This window comes from Falco cherrug, chromosome Z (genome assembly GCF_023634085.1).
Source record: "Falco cherrug isolate bFalChe1 chromosome Z, bFalChe1.pri, whole genome shotgun sequence".
In the NCBI taxonomy this organism is placed as follows: domain Eukaryota; kingdom Metazoa; phylum Chordata; class Aves; order Falconiformes; family Falconidae; genus Falco; species Falco cherrug.
The window spans coordinates 36,865,152-36,890,921 of NC_073720.1; the positions used below are offsets into that span (position 1 = coordinate 36,865,152).

Below are 25,770 nucleotides of genomic sequence, written 5' to 3' on the forward strand. Positions count from 1 at the left end.
ATTTTTATAAGACTAATTTCCACCCAGGATAAAAAAAATACACAAACCTGTAATACAGATAATTTACACACTAGACTCTCCTGGCTCTGCATTTGCTGCCAGCCTTATATCAAGGCATTGAAAGAACAGACAGACAGTTTGCTGCATAAAAGAACAATCTCTTCTGCAGCCACAAGCCCCAGCTGGGTTTTTTTTCCATACAAATTCTTGTTTCAGAATTGACAGAATTACAGGCTGATAAAGAAAATCAGAAATATAAATGAATAAAAAAGATAGAGAAGAAAATATATTTTACTGTCAAAGCTCAACATTAAAAGACATGAAGGTTCAAAAAGGCTGGTAAGACAGCAGGAGCTGAAAACAATGCCAAATATACTCTAGGTCAGCACTGCACTACAGGTGAGGGAATATTTTACAGATTCCTGGATTTCTGAAGGCTGTATGGAGCCATCAATGACCACATAGTTTGGCCCTTTCGTATAGTGCAATTTGTAGAGATTTGCCTAGCTGTTCCTGCTGCAAGCACATAATTTTTCGTTGAACTAGAGCATATGTTTAGAAAAGGCTTCTCAGACTGATTTAAGGACTTCAAGTGATGCAGAACCACTGTGTCTCTAGGGTGATTGTTCCAATGACTTCCCACCCTCAGGGTTAAGCATTCATATTTTCAGATGGAATATATTTGGCTTCAGCTGGCAAGCACATATGGAAGACTTCTATCCCAACAGGTGTCAAAGCTTTTCAAAAGTTTTAAAATGCATTTGTACAGAAAATTCTCTTCCACTTCCTCGTCAAAAGTAGCCACTTTGATGGTGAGACACAAGCCTTTCCTCCAGCATGCAGCAGCTCTACCTAGCACTTGAGCTAAATACTCAGGAAACAGCCAGACCTCAGACTTTGCTATCCAGCCATGACTATTAAGTGTGACTACACAGCATGTAGTTCATCTGAAGAGGCTGCCCTGCCTCTGCCATCACAGACACAGCTGAATCCCCGTTACACTAAAAATATTGTGTGTTGCTACAAGATCTCTGTTTTAGTGTCTCAGCAGAGGGATTTCTCTCTCAAATAAAGAGCAAGAGTTAGGTGAGAAAAAGAAACAAAATGCAGAGAAGCAAGCACCAATGTGTCTTTTCCCTGGATTTTATGTGTTTCATTTGAGCAAAAGATCCAGTAGAAGCCAATGCCTGGGAATTAAGTTTATTTTAAGAGCTCTCCAAATATGAAATCAGTGATTGGTTTGAAAGAAGGTTACAAAAAAAATCAAACTGTCATTTGTCATTGAGGCTCTGCTCTTTGAATATATCTTGAAGAACACTGCATCCACTATTTTTTCCTTCAGTGTCCACCTTGCAGGAATTCACTCTTGGAAGCAGGGAGATAGAATTTGTGACCATCGGCATCAGTTCCCTCAAAGACGTAACCGGGTGGGTCTTTGTAAGAGGCCAAGCATCTAACAATGCCCTTTGGTGTGTAGCTGGTAGAGTAGATCGTTTTAGCATCTAGCACAGTACGATGCTTTGGGCCTGACCAGCCAGGTTTATAGCTCTTCACAGCCGTAAGCAGATGAGGCACATAGTGGGTCTGAAAGGTAGTCAAGCAATCCATTGGTTTTGCTGGGAAAGTCAGCTCTGGAGCGTGAGTGATAGGTTCTTGTTTCTTGCACAGCCAAGGCTTATAGTCTTCCTTCATTATCGAAGAGCTATTGAATGGCTCAGTGCTTTTTTTAAACTGCTCCAAAGATCGACACATCTTGGCTGGCCTACCATTTGGGTGCTTGTAATGTGTCTGAGTAGTGGTGTGAAGGTCCATTTTCTCCAGAGGAGGAAGATATACATCAGGGTTTTTGCTGAATTTGGGAGGCCGTGGCCAAGCTCGGTATTTTTCCTGAAAATGGAAGATCATGATGCTTCAGCTGGTATGGTTTTGCAAGCTTGGCTGGCTGACCAGCCAGCCCCTTGTAAGAAACTTTGTGGGTAGTGAGATCATCAAACGGGACCTCATTGGCCTTGTATTTCTCATTTTTATGGACATAACGTTTCTCCAGAGGATGTTGCACATAATTCACTCTATAACTGGTTATATATTCAAAGGGAGCTTGGGTTTTCTGGACTAGATTCAGAGGTTTGCCCCTTTGAGTGGCAGCTGGCCCCCTGTAGAGATAGTCATCCTGGACAGTGGTTCTGTGGTTAAATTTTTCTTCTGATGGGCGAAACCTGTTGTTTGGTCTGATCAGCTCTGTCTTTGGTTCATCCCACAGCACGTAGTCATCTGAAATGTAAGAGGAAGCCTATCTAAGTGTTCAACTGAATTTCTTTGGTGAGTTTAAGCATTTACCATATTTTGTTTTGATTATTACATTTTTCTACTGTACTAAATATTTGCTGATGTTGTAATGATTGACAAATCCTATTAAAAGAGATCCTGTAGAACACATTATATACCAGTATGCTAATCCCTGGAAATGTTTAGCATCTACCAAAAAAAAAAAAATTGAGTGAAAATAGTCCTGTATCTTCCCATACCTACACAGATGGTGAAATGCAATGTCCTCATGCTCAGTCAACCAGAAATCATGGAAGTAGAGTATCATGGCACTGACTTTGACGCCCTTCATTTACCTTCCTGCAGCTATGTTGTGGCTGGCTCAGAGCACAGGCAGAGTATGCCTATGTCTGCAGAAGGCTGTTCAGGTGTCTCCCACAGTATCCCTGGGGCAAAGAGAACCAGATGCCTACCATCCCACTCTAACAGCCAATTTGCAGAGCTACCCTTCCTATTTGTACGTTCTCATTTGGGGATGACCTGATTCTCAGCTGCACAGATGTGATGCTGCCTACTGTTTGCTGAGTTCAGGGTTTTGTTGCTCATCTTGGTGTCAGCAAGCTGTATTCTGTGGCATCTCCTTGGCTCTTGACTTTGCTTTCTGTGGTACTCTGCTGTCACTACAAGCAGGAAGCAAGGAGAAGCTTGTACTTCTGTCTCCAGTTCTTCCTTATTAGAAAAACCATGCTGGATTTTGCAGACCAAAGCTACACTGATCTGAAGCATTGAATCATATCACAGAGACAGTCCATACTCCAGAAACCTTGTCATCTAAATTCATGACCAAGAAAACATTTTAGGCAGCATTTTAGAGACATTCGTATCTTCCTTCCTCAGCAGAATAGCAGGGAAAAAAATGAGGCACTGAGACTTAAAAAGATTTGCACTGAGTCACACTAGAAATCTATTGCAAAGCTGACTAACTCTCTGAACCAGTGCTGCAGCCGCAAGACTATGTATTTTCTCTTCCTAGTAATCTTGTGCAACTTACCCTAGAGAGTATCATGGTTACTGGTAAGAAGCTGAAATAGCCTTGGAGCTAACCCAAGTCTTTCTTTTTTTTTTTTTTTTTTTCATTTTCCCTCCTTTCAAACCACATTGAGAGTCATGAGGCAAATAAGCTTCCAGCTGACTCTGCACAGGAAGGAAGTCTAGATTTCAAAGTACTAGAGAGTAAATGATGCAATTAGGTATCAATATATTTGAACTTTCCAATCCAAACAGAGTTATTTCTTCTGAATGGCAGTGACTATTGCACTGCACAAACACAATTACACAAAGGACATGTTCGTTACAATGCGATGTTGATCAAAAAATAACTTTTTGCCCCTATTAGCTGTCTGTTTAAAGTCTTTCTGGTTCAAATCAAGTTCTCTGCCCTGGCACACAAGGGGAAGCAGCAGCCACAGGTGCCATGTTGCTCCCAGTGAGCACCCTGACCCTTGAGTACAGAGCTGCCCTCGTGCCACTAATTAGCATAGCCAGCTGGGAATGCAGGCCTGCCTGTGTGTGCCAGCATAGACTCATTTGCCACTAGTGGTGCCACTGAAGCCCAGGCTGTGTGCCCTGCTAGTACAGAGGGTTTTAAATGTCCCAGGTGCTCCTGTTTCTCTGGGGGAATAGGAGATGTCCAGGCACCATCACACTGGTGGGACGCTGACCTAGTGTCCATGCCTAGGTTACATCATTTTGCTGGAGAGATGGTCCACCAGGGTGAACCACGGCCATATACAGACACACGTCATTACAGGAATAAAGTCTTATAAAGTGAGAAACTAATGAGATTCAGACCATCTCTAAGCAGTCTCATTCAGAGATCTAACATTTCAGAGGCCAACCAAGATTCTCCCATCATCTTTGCTGGAAAATAGTCTGTGCATTTTGGACGTTAAAAAAGCTTTTGCAAAATATTCAGAAGAGGACAAGCAAATCCATCTGTCCTCAATTTTAAAAATTTACAAGCTCTACATATTTGGAGACCTCATAGGCATTATGAATTTATTTTACTTAATGTAACCCAGCAGTGCTACTATTCCTTCAAAATATGTTATGATTTTATTGTAACTCTAATTCTTCTCCCATAGATATTAATAGTTTCCCACGTAGCACAATCTTGAAAACATTAGGGGGTACAGGAGGGAATGGAGGATATGAACCATATGTTATTGGAGGGTTAAGGACACCTCACTATAACCAAACAAGACAAATCTAAAATTAGATTGCATACCTGCAAATAGATAGAAACAGCAATATGTGTAGCTTGGAAGAGATAAGAATTTTGAAAGCTTAAGTTTCAAATTCATCTGATACTAATTGTGATATGCAATAGCATCATCTTAAACCTACAGTGTTGTCTGGGATATGGTGTGTTTAGCAGGAAGGAGAATACAGTAGAAAAGTAACAAAATGCCAGTGTCTCACTGTCTTATATGCTGGTTAAATATTTGAATTATGATAATTAGTTGAATAGCATGTTTCAAAATTACATATTTGAGTAGTGATCAGTAAAACCTAACAATGCTTGGAAAACAGCACAATGAAAAGTTTATTTTTTTGTGAACCTGGGCCTTTAAAGGGGAATTCATTCAGTATGCAACTTCATTTTTGAAGGGGTTTGGGCAAAGATTTCCATTTGCAGTGCTTTGAAAAATACTGCAAATTATAATCAAACGTTGCTGTGATACGTTTTATTAGAGTTCTGGAGTAACAGTTAAGGTGCTGACCTAAACACTGATAAAAAGACAAAGATATACATCTGGTTCAGACACAGAGAAGTTAAGGATATCTAAACACAGAAGGATCCTCCACTTGTGCAAAGCAGCCTTTTTTTACTGGCTTCGCTGAAGCTATTCCAATGAATACCATCTGGTCACAATGTCTATGCAAAACAAAGTGTTCAAAATCATGTAAACGTGGGTATTTTGCACCTGCAGGTCATAGTATTCACAAGTCAAGTCATTTTAAATGGACAGTATTTCCTGTGTGCTTAATGTAAAAATTCTAGTTTATGCTGTTCCAAACCTGCAGCTGCACTAGAGTCTGACTTTCAGTCATTTCAGCTGGGTAATCTTAACACTGCATTCACATACCTTTTATTTCCTTACTTCCTTTATCATTTTGAGTTCCAAGAAAAAAAATTGTTTCTGTACACTGGACAATGTACAGACATGCATGACATGCCAGCTCCAATCATAAGCTTTTATATTTGTACAGCATAATGAAATGAAATGAAATTATTTTAAGAAATACACAAATGCTAGCTATCTGCTTAGCAGTGTTAGCTGGAAGGCATGCAGAGGGGAGGCAAAGTCCTCTGATTTCCTACTTATGACTTACTACCAAAACTAGCGCAGTTGCTGTAACTGTGTAAATGGAAGTTTTCTCCCAGTGCATGCAGAAGAGAGGTAGAGAGAAGGTGGAGGAGAGGAAGGAAGGAAGCCCCTGACGTGCGGAATTAGACTCTATAACTCGAAAGTTATAAAGTAGGTATGTTTATTGCGCGCAGATGCACGGGGGATCGCTCCTCCACAAGCGTGCATACCCGAAGTGAGGAACCATCTCACATTTATACAATGAACAAATGAATATTCAACTAACGCCTATACATATTCGTTACCTAAACCCCGCTTCGTATGTTAATTAGCTTATCAGTCCGTTTCCTGGAATGTGGTGGTCTTGCAGGTTTGTAGGTGATTCATGTCCTTGTGACCATCCAATCTTCTCCAGCAAGGAGACTTAGCACTCCCTCCCTCTAGATAGCATTTGAATGTCTCTTATCTTTTTCTCATTCTCTTTTAAATAGCCCCTTTGTTAGAGAAAGAGGGGCAGGCGTCTCCCCGTCTCCCCTTTGTTAGAGGAGGAGGGGCAGGCGTCTCCTCAAAACTGTAGTTGTCACCGCACCCATGACTAGTCACCATACCCACATTCCTTGAGCAGACACATACAATCACAATCGATGTCCATTGTCCCCATTTCACACTATTTCTCCATATCACCCCCAGAAAGACAAACCACCTACACTGTTACTGCTGCTGAGGAACAAGGGCAGAGTTAGATGCACACAGAGATCTGTTTTATCAGGAGTAGAGCTTGAGTGCTTTGGACATTTGTGTGGAGCTTCTGTGTGTCTGTAATTGCCATACACATCTCTTGCACACCCACATATTAACTCTGCAGCACACACAAAAAAAGGGTCCCATGCTTCATGACCTGCTCAGACCCAGAAAATTCTACATATATTGGATGTGTCTGATCCACTGAATGTACGGACCAGCCCTGCAAGTATACCAAGAGTATGTTCAGTGTATCCTGAAGATGATGATGCTGGACCCACTTGCAGGGGTTCACATGGCCCTGCTTCTACCTAGACTGCCTGTAGGCCTGTCAGATATGCAAAGCAGCTGAACTCAGAGAGATTCCAATGCTACCATTAACCAGAGCTGTATTCCCAACTATTTGTGTCTATGTGTTCCCACACAACTTGTTGACATATGCAGACAGAAGAAATAACAACTGCACTGTTTTGATCTGTCTCCTTCAAAAACTGAAGCTACTGGTAAAGTTCTGAGAGGAGCTGCAAGGGCACATACCTTTGTAACTGGTTCTTGTTTCCATCTTGGAGCTGAGGCTGTGTCTTATCACATGGGAGAGGCATGGAGGTACTCGAGAGAGAATGTAGAAGTTATAATCTTGTTTATAAGTGGTGGTTAATTCCATACGCTCATCACTCTTGAGATACTTTTCAGCTGGTTTAAGTTTCTGTGGCAACACTTCATGAGCTATGTAATCCTTCCTGTGAATAGAATAATTTAATTATGTCTTTTGTCTTAAGGAAAAAATTATGTTCCTTTTTCTGGACACACAAAGAAATTAATACTTCCCCTTATCTCCACAGCCTAAGGAAGCCTGGATAGAATACAAGCAGTTAATGAAACACACAAGCCTTCCACATTTGGAAACCTGGACTCTGAAAAAGGCACTGAGGCAGCTCTGGACAGCCTCAGGCAGAGGCAGCTCTGGACAGCCTCAGGCAGGCGAGATTCCCCCTTCTTTTCACCCAGTGAGGTTAATGGCCTTACACAAAGCTATCTCTGTTTTACATCGGACTTACATCAGAAGACCTAACTCCTTTTTAAAGCCAAATAATTACAGCAGGGTGTCTTGTACACATGGGAAACCTGAGAGAGGCAACAATAGCCTTCCCAGACAGTACACTGCAGAGCAATTCAGCCAGGATCAGGAGATAACAACAGAACAGCTTTATCAGCATGGTCAGTCAGTCAGCTTTTTCTCAGGTACCACTGTAAAAAAGCTATTTTAAGATACTGGAGCATTATATACTGTTACTTACTCCAAGAAAACATTACAGAAACAAGACGGAGAAGAAAATAACATTGCCATCCAACATTCACTAACCTGAACCTATTTCACTGCCCGCATCCTTTGATACAGGGCAGAGAGTCTGCGCCTGGCACCAGCTAATTCAGCCTGTAATGTCAGAGTACTTTCCCACAGGTGTGCAGATCTGTTTACACCATTGGCAGCTGGCCAGGACAAATGGTCAGTGCAGGAGCTATTCTAATAATATTGTGCTTTACATCTGGAGTGGTGCTAGGTGGGCAAGAGCCTGAGCCGCTGAATATACTGTATTAATTACATATTTTAGCAAATAACAAGGTAGTCAAAAGTCTGTGTGGACCAGGAAAAGAGAACTGACATTGCAAAGCATTAGATATAGGGTTAAAAACAGAAACGCAGAAGTTAAAAAAAATCCAAGAGCATCAAGAGGTGTCCACAAATGTTGTAGCCCCTTGGCATATTTTTGTCAGCAATTTAAAACCAACAGTTCTTTCAAGAAAAAGACATGCAGGAATACAACAGGCATGCAGCACCCTCAGTAGCAGCGAGGGCACAGCAACAGAGAGGGTCTTTCCTGAGCTACCCACAGCACACCACACAATCCTACATTTGAAACAGCTGAGCCTGTACAGGAGGCAAGTAACAGATCACAGGCCGGCAATTCTTCACCAGCATGATCAAGGGTTTTCTGTCAGTGGGAGTACCTTTTCCCACTCTGACTACTGCAATACAACAGAATCTGCAGTGGAGATAGTAGACACTGATCTGCTGATAAGGGAGTGCCAACCTGCATCCAAGATGCCATGAAAGATGGTATGCCTGCAAGTCCCAGACTTTATCAAGGGAGTTTGCTGTTCCAGTGTGACACCTAACACTCAACAAAGTGCTATTAGAGAGGACTGCTGACAACTCAGTGCCCACTGGCCTCACAGTCCCTGCAGTTACTCTCATTCTCTTCATCAGTTCATTCTGAGTTTAGCCACATACAACCAGAGCTTTTAGCAGCCCTCCAATAGGCGGTGGCACTTTTCCATTAGGCCATGGTACTTTGACACTGGGTGTATTTTCTTACCAGTGTTGCCTAGAGGACAGCAAGACCTGCAATCCAATGGCTAACTGTTCAGGCTCTGTGTTTTCTCCTCTCAGAAGGGTAGACAAGTTTTATATATTTGGTAGAGTACATGCTCTGAAGAAATATAGGGAGTTTCTGCTCTTTCTTAGCAGACTGCTTTTCAGAAATTGTACTAAACTCCAGGAGTAACAGTTACTGTGGGAATTGCTAGCCTTTTCTGAGCCAGTATAGTTTTGCTGATTGAATGGCAAGTTTCTAAGGACTCCTTGACAGACCCCGCACAGTGGTTGCCCCTCCTCAACTGCCTTAAGAGTACACCACTGAGCCCAGGATTTAGTTATAGGCAGACACAAAGATATCTAGCTGCTTTGTCTCATGCTGGAGATGGAAGGCACATATACAAGTGAAGTCTGCTCTTTGAAACTCCCTGATTCTTTCAGTCATTGCTGAAAACTCACATGCGGACAGAGGTATCTCAAATGTAAGTTGGGCATTTCAGACTTCATCAGCTACATTTGTGATTTAAACTGACAACTTTTTAAAAGGCATAGGTAGAGGAAGGAGGTGGTAGAGCTTCTTCCATGTCAGGATGAGTACTGAGGGAGCTGGCAGAAGTGCTCACTGAGCCACTTTCAATCACTTATCAGCAGTCCCGGCTAACTGGGAGGTCCCAGTTGACTGGAGGCTGTCAAATGTGATGCCCATCTACAAGAAAAGTGGGAAGGAGGATCTGGGGAGCTACAGGCCTGTCAGCCTGGCACTGGTGCCGGGGAAGGTTATGGAGCAGATCACCCCAAGTGCCATCACATGGCATGTACAGAGCAACCAGGGGATCAGGCCCAGACAGCATGGGTTTATGAAAGTCGGGTACTGATTGATGAACCTGATCTCCATCTTATGACAAGATGCCCAGCTTAGTGGATGACAGAAAGGTGGTGGATGCTGACTACCTAGATTTCAATAAATCCTTTGACACCATTTCCCACAGCATTGTCCTGGAGAAATGGCTGCTCATGGCTTGGATGGGAGGGCAAATGGGTGGTGTTAAGTGTTAAGACTTTATTAAGAGCCATTGGCATCTCATAGGTCTCTAATTCATAGAATCATAGGACAATAGAATGGATTGGGTCGGAAGGGACCTTAAAGATCACCTAGTTCCAATGCCCCCCGTCACAGGCAGGGACACCTTCCATGAGATCAGGTTGCTCAAGCCCCATCCAACCTGACCTTGAACACTTCCAGGGATAGGGCATCCACAGCTTCTCTGGGCAACCTCTTCCACTATCTTGCCACCCTCACAGTAAAGAATTTCTTCCTTATATCTAATGTAAATCCATCCTATTTCAGTTTAAAGCCATTAGCCCTTAGTGTCCTTTGATGTCACAAAGATAGTGAACATCAAGATCAGGCAGCAGCTGCTGTTTGAGGCAGCAGCTGCTGTTTGAGGAAAGCAAAGTCCTCAGATTCATAACAAAGGATAAGATTCCTACTTCTTACAAGTTTCTTCTGTGGACAAGCACTTGGCACATCACTCTACCAGCAGCAGGGAAGTCTCAGAAACTACTTCCAACAGGGAAATGGGCACAGTGCAAGTGTGAGGACTTCTGCCAAACACCAACATTGAGTAACAACATGGATGAGAAGCAGAAATAGCCCAGCAATCCACCGTGACTACCCTGAGGAAAATACTAACACCCCCTTTCAGTCATCAAACTCTACCATATTCACAACTCCTTGGAAACTAGTCACTTATGTTACAGTGTGCAAAGTGCCACACAAAACCCAGAACAGAAGAAAAATATTCCTCCAGTATCATCCATACTTTCCCAGATCACATTTCTGCTTCCCAAAACAAAGAGTGAGCAAAAGTCAAGACCACGACAGTGCTTCTGTGGCCCATGTATTCTCTGACCAGATCACATCTCAGCCTCCAGGAAGTGCAAGAAAAATAGCTGCTTGTCTCCACTACAACTGGCCTCACACAGACCTTCACTCCTCCTTCACAGAGCCCTCATGAGAGTTTGTACAACCGTAACATTGCTCTTTTCAGGCTCCCCTTGTGAAAACAAATCATTTTTTTCTCCGTTACCCATCTCTCACACACACATTATCTAAGTCACAGTTCTCACTCTCTTTCACTACTTTTCATACTTTGTAGTCGAGATGCCTTCCATGGGTATCTGTGCCATCTTGGATGCTTCCTTCGGTTTTAATGAGCCTCTGGGAACAGTGATGGGATAAAGTGGGTATTGCTCCGTGTACTCCGACAGCATGCATGGCTTCTCACTCTTTTCATACAGCCTGGTGGGCAGGTGTGAACAACGGTGACATCTGCAAGGAAAAGACCAGCACAGGAGTTGTGACTCACAGGTAGCTGATTAATAACACCTCATTGTGAAAGGCCACTGCAGACTGCAACTACAAAACAGTGGATAAACAAGCATTGCGATAGCTGCTACAGCCTTGGTTATTTAAAGTGGAAAAGCATAACCTGCATAAAGAAAGGGTTCTTTCAGTCTGCTACTGTAGCCTGCAGTCAAAAAATTCCATGAAGCCAACAAAAACACCCTAAGAAAAGCAAGTTCATCTAGATGAAGAAAAACACAAGTTAATCTGAGATACAGCCATGTGTCCTAGTCTGGTAGACTAGAAGCTCTATTTAATGTCCCTTTTGTTCCATTTGTCATAAATTTATTACCATACTTTACCCACATATTGAGCTCACTAGTGTAGACAAATGAGCAAAAGGGTAACAGCTGAGGAGTCTCTATTCACTCACTCTTGGGCAGCACTGCTCTGCCCATCTTTCTTTCTGAAAGTAGCTCAGTCTGGGTACTGCAAGACCTCTCCACAACGTGCACCAAAATGAGGACAGTGAGAACAAACTGATTTTCTGATGAAGCTCCCTCCTGACTCTAAAATTCCACCATGGATCACCCATCATTGGTGACCTGCTTCTTTCCACATTGGGACGAGACCAGATCAGGGTGGGCAAGGCTCACCCATAAACCAGAAAGAGGTCTGGGATCCCACACTCAGACTTCTTCCCAGAGACATAACAGTTTATGTCCCTTTCTGTTTTGAGCCAAACCTGCTAGAGTCAATGCAAAGGCTGTTGATTAAGGACTTCAGGAACCAGCCTACAGGAATTACTGAGAGGAGAAGGCCTCTGGTTTTATGTCTTATGCGTCATTCCTGCCAAAGTCAGTGTTCCCTAGTGGATGTATGTTTTCCAGTGCTGTGTCTAGTCCATATATGAATTAGTCATTTGAAAGGGCTTCTATAACTTACAAAGTCCCTGTTAAATTAAATGTTGAGCAATCTAGGATCAGTAGCTGTCCAATTACCTAAATTTATACAGATAATGTCTGGTCTACATTCAAGGGCACATCTTCACATACTGAACCCTTTTCCAAACTAGCACAAGACGGGAAGAAGGACCCAGAGAGCTCAAATAAAATTCATCATCTTTCTGACAAGCCAGTTTCTCACTTGCATTATAAAGCCTTCTGTGAAATCATAAATCAGAAGGAATCCTAGTAGGTTCGTTTTTGCCTTAGAGAAGTTTTGAGTTTGGACCCAAAGGGAATCCTTACAGGGAGTAAGGCAGACTATCCCTGTCAGTTAAAGTACTAGGAGAAAAAAGATTTCAATGTGGAAATCTAAAAAAAAAAAAAAAAAAAAAAAAAAAGCCCCACTCTCTTAGGAATATTATAAAAATCACATAGGTTTCACATAGGTGAGGAGGTGCAAACAGGAAAATAAAAAAAAAGATGAATATGCTCACTCTTGCTGGTCCATGTGACCTTGCTGGAATGGATTGTGACAAAAACCTTCCAAACAGGCTGCACTGACACTTCTGGCCACCCTTGTGGTCTTCCAGCATTCCTGGGAATAATTCGTTATCCTCCAAGGGAAAAAGATCTGCCTATTCTTTCTGCTTCAAATGTGCTGGCTTCATATCACCCCTAAGTACACTTTGTCCCTTCTGCCCTACTGAAGTCTATAAGGCAGCAAGCTAGCCTTCGGTTTTGCTTTGGAGCGTGCTGACGAGGCCCTTATGTTAGCTTTTTGTGTTAAAACCGCACTCAGACTGGAGCAGGGGAAATAGTGATACTGCTTAGTCCATCGTGGCCCTGCACACAGTACAACATACACTGGCCAACAGTAGCATTTTGCAGATAAGGAATGCCTGATCAGGAGAAAATTAATGACACTCTGCTAATACCATCGGTTAGTATCCCACTACAGCTCAGCCGCAGGCACAGCATTTGAAGACACTCGCGTGCCGCACTGGGTTTCCCAAGAGGCTTTGTGGAGCTCCCTGCCCATACCAGACAGGCTCTCCACCGCAGACACATTATCCTACATCCTGACAGACACTTGCAAGACAGAATCTTGCATCTGCCCAGCAGCACTGTTGGTGCTAGGGAAGGTGAGGGGTTCTGTGGATCAGGAGGGAAAGGGTGTGCAATGCAGGTATCCCTCCACAGACCCCACAGGAGCCCACAGGGAACACCACGTTGTGGAACATACCTTTTTCCCCTTGCAGACATTGCTGACAGCATGAATGCTGGGGGATCTCAGCAGCACAGGATGGGAAAAAGGCCAGGATCTCCTGCAGAGACAGCGGCAGCCCCAGGCTGCCAAGCTTTTTGCCCTAGGATGAAGTTAGCCTTCAGTGTGATCTGGCAATGCAGGCGGCTTTACACCTCAAGTATTCACCTACTCTTCATGTGTACAACTTTGTTCTCTTTGTTGAACTTCAGAGCACACAACAACAGAATGAGATATTTCAGGGTTAGCTCTTTCCAGCAAAGAAATCCTTCCTGATGGGGCAGAGTAGTATACCTGAATGTTTTGTCTCTAATATTTTGCACTAAATTGTGATCTTTTTACAGTAACATGCACTGTATTACAGACAATACTCTGTATTACAGACTATGAGCAGAAAATTATCAGCAGTGATAATTCAGCACCAATATATGATACTATAAAAGCTTTGCTTCTGCATCCAGAAAGATATTCCTGAAAATATTTTTTACTGGAGACTACCATAAATAACACAGCAAGACTCTTAACAACGAAGAGTGGAACAATGCTAGGTTTTGAGGTTTGCTACACTTTGTTACTCCTAGCATGATAAATATTTATAAAACAACTACATGATTCTTCAGTACTGAAGTCACTGCTATGTGACTGGAGCAAATCAGCATATCAATGTCAGAGCTAAACAGTTAAAAATACTCTATAAACATTTTGATACCACAGTTGTCACACTGTACCTTATTTTCTAAAAATTGATGAGAACTAAATTTTGATGTTTGTTATGATTGCCTGCTTAGATATTGGTAGTTTTTGTCTAATTCTACTCTGATTTTCACTTGTGCAAATTACGCTTTAGTTGATTGAGGTCTATCAAGTAAGTCTGGCCAATGTTAGTAATAAAATATAAGAAGGGGGGGAGGGTTGCACTAAAAATTACAGAAGAATAGCCGATCTCCTGCCTTCATAAGAGTTGGGTTCATCTAAAAAGAGGCAGAGATGAAACATGTGAACAGTTTCTCAGCTTACATTAAATACTTGCTTAAACCAGGCAGGACAACCTGGAGCCATGGCTCAGGACCAGAATTCAGGAGGTCTGAATTCAATTTCTGCATTCACCATGGTCTCTCTGACCAGCACTGGCTGCCAATTAAACTGCCAGCTGGCTCTCTGCCAACTAAAGATAAAATACAGCCTTCTCCAGAGAAGAAAGAGGAAGAATCCTGTAAAATGTATGAATTTCTCAAGATAAGCCTCTCAGACTTACCTGATATTTTAAATGTCTATGATATATAGTAAAAGATTATGAGAGTGGGCTTAAAATGCAGGTGGAATAGTAATGGTATTAAGTGGTATTAAAATCCTAATTTATCCCAGCTATGTGGCTTACTACTGGTAATTACTGTCCGTAGAGGTCATGGATGCCACGGAATTACTGCTTGAGAGAAAAAATATCAGAGCTGAACTGTCATTCAGGAGACTTTAGTTTTCTTTTGTAAATAACACTGGTCTTTAGGCCAGCCCTCACAGGGAAAAGCAGTATCTCCTTGACCACATAACCCACCTCTTGTACCATCTCTAATTTCCATGAGTGGTCAGATCAAGTCAATATATTATAGAAATCTCTGGTCCAGATGGAATGATGATGCTGTCCAAAGAAAGACAGGATGTAAAAATGTGCCAAAGAACTGGGGCAGAGTCTAATAGCAGGAACTGATTGCCCACAATCAGGCTGCAAAGAAAATCACTGAAAGTGAGCCTTTATTTATGCAAATCTTTTCCAAGCAATGGAGATGCCCATCAGACACGCAGCTACCTGACTGGGTTACAAAAGGAAGGATGACAGATTAGATGTTTGTGAAGGGAAGAAGAGCATCCATGTGCAAAGTATCGAAGTATGTCACATATAAATGTTGAATATGGTAAAAATATCAGGAAAATAAAGCCAAATTGTGACAGGGTCATATGGAAAGTAAAACATTCTGCTTTTAGATAGTGAATGGTTTGGGGAAAAAAAATTGAAAGTAAATGGACAAAAAGAGTAAGAGATCCCTTGAGAGAAGTTTGAAGTCCTTGTGTTCAAAACAGGACAAAAAATATTAATCTGAAACCCTTGGAAGGTTAACTGCAATTACCACACAGCTCAGAAGACTTTTTCTTTGTGTCATATCAGAACACTGAACTCTGGATGCCAATCTTCACCCAACACACACACTCACCAAATGTTAGAATAGATGGATCAGTAATCATCTCAAAATTAATAAAAGTGAGAGTGGAAAAAGAGGTTTCACACATTTGCATGCACACAGTCTTCACTGTGATTTCAGGCAAAAGTTTAACAAAAGAGAAACATAGATGTATATGTGTATATATATATGTACATATACATATGTCTAAGCAGATGTATAGCGCTCATCAGTGCCAAAAGAGTGAAATAAGATGATTGGTCAGTCTTGCAAATTCACCCCCACCAGAATGCCAGCACTGGCAATCCAGGGCAGCTGGAAGGAGGACAGTACCCTGGAAGAGGACAAAATGGTGGCATTTGCTATTACATGTCTTTGTGGTTGTGTTCCTCTCAAAGCTGCAAAAAGTAATTATTTTCATGCAGTTTAGTGACATAGTGAACTCTGAGCAAGGCTATGTATTAAGCTCCCTACACTCCTCATGGCCACTCTCGCCTTTATGCACATTTTTTGCCTTGCTTTCAACATGTGCAACCAAGAACAGAAAATCTTTAATATAATCTTCCCATTAATCTCATCTCAAATAACCCTCAGTGAACAAGAATTGTATCATTACTTCACATTGTCGTCAATATGATTTTAGGTACTACCACTACAGCTCAGAGGCTTTGTTGTCTTATCTGTACTTCAGTACCTAAAGGTTCACAAGACATAATGTGCAGAAATAAATACTATCTTCATACTTCTTTCACATGTGTCCTCTTTGAAATGATGTAAGTAAAGATTAATATTGATTTAAAACAGGAAGTATAGCAAGTAGAAGGGAAGTCTTAAAGATCCTGACTACTATTAGTCCAAACAACAACTGCACAAAACCAGAATATCATACATATTGAATAACTCTTTTATGTTGTCAGAGTTCAGTCATCCCAGCTAAATGCAGCAAACAGTGGAGAAATTGATGCCAAAGTTCAGTTTCAGGTGTCCCAGAGGAAGTCATGGTGCAGAACCTCCTGGAAACTGTGCTAAGGCACATGAAAATGAGGTGGTTAGTGACATCCAACACGGCTTCACTAAGGGAAAATTGTGCCTGACAAATTAGGTGACCTTCTATGACGCAGTTACAGTATTGGTGGATGAAGAAAGAGAATCTGACATCATCTATCTGGACTTTTGAAAAGCACTGGACACTGTCCTGCACGACATCCTTCTCTCTAAACTGCAGAGACACGGATTTGATGGAGGGACCACTTGGTGGATAAGGAATTGTCTGGATGGTCACACTCAAAGAGTTGTGGTCAACAGCTCAGTGTCCAAGTGGACACCAGTGATGGGTGGTGCTCCTCAGGGGTTGGTATCAGGATGAGGATTATTTAACATGTCTGTCAGAGACATGGGTAGTGGCATTGATTGCACCCTCAGCAAGTTTGCTGATGACACCAAGCTGTGTGGTGAGGTTGACACACTGGAGAGAAGGGATGCCATCCAGAGGGACCCTGACAGGCTGGAGCGGTGGGCCTGGGCAAACCTCATGAAGTTCAGCAAGGCCAAGGCCAAGGCCCTGCACCTGGGTTGGAGCAATCCCAAGCACAAATACCGGCTGGGCACTGAGTGGATTGAGAGCGGCCCTGCGGGGAAGGGCTTGGGGGCGTTGGTGGATGCGACACTCAGTATGAGTGGGCCACATGCGCTTGCAGCCCTGAAAGACAACCGTATCCTGGGCTGCATCAAAAGAAGTGTGGCCCGCAGGCGGAGGGAACTCTCGCCCTCTACTCTGCTCTGATCAGACCCCACCTGGAGTGCTGCCTTCAGCTCTGGGGTCCCCAGCATAAGAAGCATGTGGACCTGTTGGAGCGAGTCCAGAGGAGGGTCACAAAGATGACCAGAGGGCTGGAGCACCTCTCCTGTGAAGACAGGCTGAGAGAGTTGGGGCTGTTCAGCCTGGAGAAGAGAAGGCTCCAGGGAGACCTTATAGCGGCCTTCCAGCACCTAAAGAGGGGCTACAAGAAAGCTGGAGAGGGACCCTTCACAAGGGCATGTAGTGACAGGACATGGGGTAATGGCTTTAAACTGAACAAGGGTAGATTTACATTAGATATGAGGAAGAAATTCTTTACTGTGAGGGTGGTGAGACACTGGAACAGGCTGCCCAGAGAAGCTGTGGCTGCCCCATCCCTGCAATATTCAATGCCAGGTTGGATGGGGCTTTGAGCAACCTGGTCTAGTGGAATGTGTCCCTGCCCGTGGCAGGGGGGTTGGAACTCGATGATGTTTAAAGGTCCCTTCCAACCCAAACCATTCAACAATTCTCTGATGACTATGAATGTTTAATGTCAATAATCTTACTGCAGATGGATGCCAACAAGTTCTGCCTGTGCTTAGGATACAAATGAGGTCAGTAAACCCTGATTGGGATAAAGAGGTCAGAGATAACACAGTGACAACTTACCTGCTCTAGTGCTGAACTGCTCAACCGTATTAAAGGCTTGCAGTGCTATTACAGACTGGAAAGCACCTTTAAAAGAATGATCACTCCATAGGGAGGCACCAAATGAAGGCAACATCTCTTCTAGACTGATGACTATCAAAAGCTGATTGCATGGATGACAGGCATCATTAGATGTTATGTTTTCTGCTTGCACATTCACACTATACAGGAACAAACTTCACAGAAACAACTACATTGTTGGGAGATGATGGGAAAGATTCAGAAAAACTTGTGGATTTAGATACTGCTTAGGCTGCAAGACTGGTGGCCAAAAGAAAGACTGCAGTTGAGGGCATCAGAGAAAGGAATGGGGGAACCAACAAGTACTGAAGACATCACGGTAAGGCCAGTATGCCTGCTGAAATGCTAGGCAAATTGGATTAATCATGCCATTCTTCCTCACTCTGAAAAACACTGATTGTATAATATTTCAAGTGTCAGTAATATAGTACTTCTAGAGTGAAGAATGATTTAGTGTAAAACAATCATCAGGTTTTTCTGGACAGATGGCTACCAGTCCTTGCAGAGAGGATGGAGGGTTAGAAAAATCAAGTACACCTCCACATGCTGAGGTCAGGAATGGCAAATAGTAACACACATCTGAGTGAATTAATTGCCTTCTGGCTGCAGACAGGAAACAAAGACAGGCATCCATGCCCCTGTACTGCTCATTCCTTCTTTGTTCAAAAGTCCAAGATACGGCAATGCTATGCCAAAAAATTGAAAACTTGCATCCTCATGAAGGAGCTGTTGAACCAAAGTTTATTCTCTGTCAGTACTCACAAACAGGTGAGATCTTAAGTGGAGATCTTTTCCAAATGTAAAGCCATACCAAATCCCTCAATCCAATCAGCCTCCCCAGTTCTGAACTGCCCTGGACTTTCACTTTGGATACAAATGTTATGTTTGCCCTCTACATAATAAGGAGCTGAGGCAAAATCTTGGCCATCTAAGCATCACAAATATTCAAGAAAATTTAGATTTAATTCAAATGCTGATGACTTCAGCTCTAAATAGAACAATGTTAGACTTTTACAAATTGTTCCTGTTCCACTAATAATTTGCTGTATATTCTCAGATGAAAGAAAGTACAGTCCAGCTGAGTGATGGGGAGGAAAAAAAAAAAAAAGTAGAGAAATAATGGAGCTGAAACATCCACAAAAATCCATGGAAGGAACCAACCTGTAAGTCCAAAGTTGCTCTTCTGCACACCATTGCAAAGTGTGAGTAAATCCAGAAAGCCATCTGAGTCATGACAGCAGCACAGAAATAAACTAGAAATAGTTTATTTCTATGGAAATATTGAAGATGTATACATAACAAATAAAATATTAAATACATAGAAATAAGTATCATAAACTAGACACAAATTATTCCAATCCTCATTAAAGGAAATGGTAAAATAGATATACAGATACTCAGGACAAATGCACAGAGAAGGGTTTAAGCATAAAATTTGAATGCTTACATGATAAGCTTCTTAATAATTTCTGAGATGTGAATCCATCAACTTCAATCAGAAAAAGTTTCCCTTGGTTTTGAGCTAAATTAACAGCTGTTGAGGTGCAGCACACTGGAAAATGACAACAAGGTGTTACTCAGAGCCACAATGGTACGCTTCCCATTTGATCTTGAGAACTTCCTGTGTATCTAGTGCAAGCTGCTCAGCGAGGTTCCTCTTGAAAAAAAAAAAACAGAAAAAAACTTTATCCCTGCTTACAGGTTTTCCACCATTGAATGTCAATTAACTTACATCTCCCAAAAAAGTAAGAATTAGCATTGTCTTATTTCTACCAGATAAGTAGCCAGGATAGAAGCTTTTAAGCCATAAAAAAATTTTTGATGGGAAAAAAAGTTAAATAGAGTAAGTTATGCATCAGGAAAAACTTAAATTTCCTGTTAAACTATTCCCTATATGAAAGAATTCCAGCCATGAGGAAGCTGTCAGAAATCCTGAAATTCTTAACAGCTTTCCATTTCTGGAAATGGAAAAGTAGACAGTAATTCTTCACTGCTGATAGGTGACGGGCTTCCATAGTTCCAAAGTTATAAAGTAAGATCACAATCAGCCCTTTTGAGGAGAGATTAATTTCCTAGTCCATCCTTCCCTGTAGTAAAATATGTCTTTTGAATTTTCATCTCTGTTCTATCAGACTCTCACCAGTTAGAAGTTTGAACTGGAACCTGAATTACTGACAGTTTTTCTTGGTCAACATTGTCTAATCCAAAGAAAACAATAACTAACAGTAACTATATTTATACTATTATATATATATAAACTATATAGGTATATATAACTATACATAACCGCATCTATACTTCAAACGGGTCCTGTTAACTGTGGAAAAAGCACACATTTCTGGTGAAAACTTTGAGCACTTTCACCTTCTGCAAAGAGGTGCATACACTTGACATAAAAGTGGATTTATTAATAGTGGGTTCATCACAAGGCCCTCTAAGCAACAGCCAAATATTGTCATAGCTACCATGTCCTTCCTTTTTTTTTCCCATTGCCTTGATTTTTTTTTAAAGTGCAGAAAATGCAAGAGAAAAAAAACAGAGAAATGTAAAGGAGATATATATATATAGATATATATATATAGATATATATATATGTACTTGGTTTCTACCACAATGCTTACATTGGATATCTGTATTACTGTCACATGTAGCTACTTATACTCTAATGCTAGAAACACACTTAACAGTTGATAGTTGCTGGTACCATGCACTTTGAACATTTGTATAAATACCTTGAGATTTCTTTTTAAATATTAACTATTCAAATATGTTTCATGAAGCACAATGAACAACCAGAACTGCAAAAATTCTTTGCGTGTATCTCATCCAGTAAATATGGAAGAAAAACTTCTTTTGGTAAAATACTTAGCTAGCACACAAGCTACCATTTTATCCCTTAGAAATGGAGGGCAGCAAGTTTAGAACTCACAAAATACATTAAGACTATGAGTTCTTCTTCAGTTACAAACCATTACTTTTAATGCAGGTACCACACAAAATACGTTATGAAAGAGGTCACATTAGGTAACGACACATCCTTCTAGGCTTGAAATTTATTTTCAAAAGTACTTAAGGGATGTAGATATCCATCTTCCCTTTGAAAACTGTTAGCACAGATTATTTACCTTCAATATTTAGAAGCTTTTTAAAAGACAGTGTATTTCTTGGAGACATGCTAATGCACCAGCAAATAGTTTACAACCATTCATTCACAACAGACACCACCCTCCAGAGTGTACTCCCTTCACCTGATTTCAGTACTAGCAACACTATTTTTTCTGCCAACCTGTACCATGCTGCAACATGTCAAACCATTCAGATATGAACCCGTTGTTTGAACATTTAAATAGAGAGTAGCAAGAATTATGGAAGGATCAGTGACATTCCACACATAAAGTTTGCCTGAAATTTTATTAAAGGGTCATTTATTTAGTTAAAAGTTTCTGGTTCTGCCTTTGGCCAACTCTGTCTGTGTATGATGTAAGGCCTAAATTTTGCAAATCTGGGTGCTATAATTTATTAAGGTCTTTTGTTCATATTGCTTTCCTAAAAAATTTAGAGGAACCTAAGATACTTCCAGATGACACAACTTCTAATTACAGTAAATTTGCAGAGTGAATTTTGGGTAGTTAGGAACAGCCATCTGTAATACTAAAGCCTTTTTGGCAGAACAAAATGAGGCTTCAGAGTTTGTAAACTAGGAATTTGTAACAACAAAAAACAGAACGCAGCTCTCATAAGTTTTATGTAGGTTTCCAAACACCAGTTTTTACTACAATCAGGTTAACTATATCAGCAAGCACTGTTAGGTTTTAGAAGGAAAAAAACATATTCTTTTAATTAAAACTGCCATATTTTCTGGATTTTCTTTCCTGAAACCTGCAACTTACAAGGCATGAAGTTGTGAAGCTTTTTCTTTAGGAAACTATGTACCCAAAAACACAAGATACCTAGAACATAAGCCAAAGCATTTGAGGCAGAGCACTGGGCACCAAGCGGCTTAAGTCAACCAGAGCATCACCTAACACTACCTTCCATTCAGTTTTGGTCAGAATGGTTAGTTAGCAAGCACCCCACTGCAAAGAAAGCTGAAAACACAGGTGCAGCAGCAGCACCTGTGAGAAAGCCACAGCTGTTGGTGACTTGTGATTATCCACGGCCACTGGCAGCATGGCAGACAATCCAATAAAGAAGGTAACACATGGTGAAGAGAATAATGTCACATCCATAGATGGCCTGTGTTGTGCACAAGGTCACTATCCAGGGCTGAAATTGATCAGGTCAGAATGAGTGTCCTCTGCCCCAAGGTCTGTGCTGTCACTCTGCACCCAGACCAGAGGTATGAGGTCCTTGGATGCAGTAGAAGGCACACTTGTGTCAGGCAAGAGAAACTCAGAAATCAGTATCTACCTGCTATGCCTATCCTACATGGTAAAGAAGTTGTGGATTATATGTCACTGAACAGTGCAGCTCTATCCTGACAGCCACCCACCCAATTCTCCCATGACAGCTGCCTTTACCAAAAATTACCAATGTTCTTTACTTAAAACTGCTGGGTCAGCTGGATTGTGCCTACTCAGGTGAAGCCATGCTCACCACCCTTTCATTTTCTCTTTACAGCCAGATTGACTTGCCTTCTGACGTGTATAAATTCATGTTAAAATGACCATACAGTTTTATATTTTTTATTTCTGCCTGTATCTGTCAAACTTTCCAAATTGATGGTGTACTCTGTTGATGGGAATTTTAATTGCTCTCTTTTCCTTTTCCCTAATCTATACAATTACTTCCCATAATGTCATTTCTATGCAAATTATTCTGGAAATTTTAAACCAGGAAGCCTTACATAATCACTGATGTCTTAGTGCAGTTTACATGCATTCCTGATCAAACACCTAGGCTGAGTCTAGAGTGTAGAATAACATCTTTTCGTTGACACAAGGCTTTATACGCAGTGTTGCTAAACACTGTAATTGATAAAGCACGCTGATATTTTCAAAGCAGTTTCTGGAAATGCTAGGAAACATGAAGGGACTTTTCTCCAGGTTTTTTCTGTTTTAAAGAAGCAGGCTGTGAGCACATAAAAAATTGGTGAGCACAGGAAAGACCTCTTCCAGCCCTTATTGACAGCCAGCTAGGATCTCAGAGGCTACACTTCATTCGTTCATGTTGAAAACACAAGTCTCCCATCAGAAAAGTCTCTACAGAAGTCGGGTATATGGAGGGAAGAAAGCTGAAGGGTGAAAGCAGATGCTTTCAGATGTATAAAGTACCGTGAGAGAGATGCTGGGGGCTGAAAGCAGCAAAGAGGAACCCCTGAAACTAGAAGGAGCAAATCTGCTTAGGGGGAAGCTGGGGAGAAACCACACAAAAAGACAATAAAGGCACTGTCTGGCCTTAGACAAGAGGACAGACAGTGTAGAGGGGTATCAATAGATTGGAGGGAATTATGGAAATCCCTCAGAGGTAAAAGGATACCCAGGATTTAAGTGGGAAGGAGGAAGTGTGGGAGAAGGGAGAAGTGGTGTCACAAGGCTAGGAAAAACAGCCACTTTGGAAATCTGGGGTTTGCTTTTGGTGATCAATTTAATGATATAACTAGGCAACTTGCTCTAGTTGTAGAATAACTTGTCAAAATATATGCTTGTCTTTGGCATGTTAAAGCCCCCTTATACTACTGCATTAACTTGCAGGTTCATGAACTCATGGCAGCTCACTAGCCAGAGGCACTCAGTCCCTTTAAAAACCAAATATATTGAAAGTACATCTGTGTGCAGCCTTTTAACGCTAAGTAGTGTGCATAATAAGATTTATAACAAAAATATACTTGGCCATTTAAAATCTGACAGCCATCATTCCTGGCTTTTGGTTTGTGCAAAGCTGGTCATCAGACAGACTTGAAAGCCCCACCAGTGGTGTTTACTAGGAATGCAAATGCAAATCTTAACCTAACCAAATGCCACAAATGAATGAACTTCTGCCATCTTGTATATTGAAAGAACTATTATGATAACGACATTACCATTACTTTTTCATAAATATGCCTGGAAAGGCTGCTCTCAAATAATGGAATCTGAAGTCTTCTGATGTCATATTCCTCTTAACATGACACATAACACTTAGCTATTACAACAATTAATGGAAACAAAGGGGCAAAATGAAGAATTCAAAAGCAAGGGGACACCAAAACTACCATTGCCTTCAGCAGATCGGTACAGCCCTGTTGTCAATGTGGAGTGTGGTATAGTTTAACTTACACAAACACCAAATTTTCCACAGATAAAGACTCACTTGAGAGCCAGAGTTTGCAAGAATTTGGGGTTTACTTTTGCTTGGTTTTTTTGGAACTGTTAGCATGTATTGCTGTAAACAGTAAAAACAGCTGCAGGCACATCACAGATGTGGATTAGGAATCAGCATGTAATATTTAGATCTGGCATCTTGGATGCAGTCTGTTTTGTGTCTGTTGGCTGACAACTGGGTTTGGGCAAGCCCAAGTAACCTTAGGCCAGGTAACCTCTTCTTATGTGTCTGCCCATATTGAACACCTTAAAGGAATTCAACCTCAGGCACACAGGGAAATCCAAAGTTTGGCATTAAGTTTTACCAAGTCATGGTGCAATGGATCACACTGGTTGGACTTAGTGTTTTACTTCTCATCAAAGAAAAACACCTGCACATTTTCCCGTACTTACATTCTTTAGAAGGAGGATTTTGCCAGTGGTGAAGTTATTCTGCAATATTTGAATGCACCAAAAATAAAAAGTTCATAAATTTATCTAATTGACATTTGTGATTGTCAACTTGCTAAACATTTACTATGGTGAGGATTAATTTATGGCTACAGGGTAAAAAATATCTTTGTTTCTCTGGCTAACATAGATTATTTTCCATTAAAGATACCACAAAACATCTGGAAGAGCTGCTGAACTCCACATTTTTAGTCAATATTTACATAGGCTTTTTATTGAAAACAAGAACTCTTTCTGCATTGTACAGTATGAGTTCCACTCTTTTCTCTACTTTTGCCGTCCCTGTCACTGAAAACGTGCTTTTATATTTAACTGAGATTTATAGCCAGGAAAATTAATTTTAGGAACAGAATGAAACATTTTCCTGAACTGAAAGGCAATATGCAAGAAATGCAAACTTATTTAAGCAACAGCTCTACCTGCTTTGATTCTTCTTCCAAAATAAACGCCCTTGAAAGACTGTAAAATGAAAGCACATCACTGAACAATGGCCAGGACTTGCAGACCAGCAGCCAGCCAGATCTACAAACCCACAAAACTGCTTGACATGCAATGCTTTAGAATGCCCAGTTTCTCACTGTAAGCTATGGTAAATTATTCGGTTCAAAGTGTTTAGCATAGTTACCTCCACATTTACCCAACAGTAAGGAGCGGTGCTCTCAGCGACCAACATCAGCCTGCTGCCATCTTCTGGTGAAAAGTTCAGGACCCTGAAATACCACAATCAATCGGTTCTTGCTTGCTGCCGTTTTCCGTGGGCTTTCACTCCACAGTAAGGCAATGTAATGTTACTTGTGCAGTAATATTACTTAGAGAGAAACAAGCAGGTTAGTGATCTCACAAGGAGTAAGGATTCTTTTCATAAATGCCCTTTCACTGACCCTTTACCATACCTACAATAATCTGGGCAAGCTTTAGCATTAAGTAGTAGCTATTATTTTGCTTGGGAAAATACACCAATTCAGCAACAATAAAAGGTACTTCAGAAGCCACCTGTTTGCATGCTCTGCAAACAGGAGAAAT

At 41.3% G+C, this 25,770-nt stretch overlaps 1 protein-coding gene across 1 annotated transcript; it reads right to left on the reverse strand.

The window, feature by feature from the left end:
• Positions 1-1,300: 1,300 nt before the first annotated feature.
• SAXO1 (stabilizer of axonemal microtubules 1) lies at positions 1,301-11,079 on the reverse strand. Its single transcript, XM_014281378.3, is given in 4 exon segments — positions 1,301-1,894; positions 1,896-2,271; positions 6,915-7,117; positions 10,907-11,079. Coding segments are annotated over 4 exon segments (1,257 nt in total). The 5' UTR covers positions 11,029-11,079; the 3' UTR covers positions 1,301-1,338.
• Positions 11,080-25,770: the final 14,691 nt, after the last annotated feature.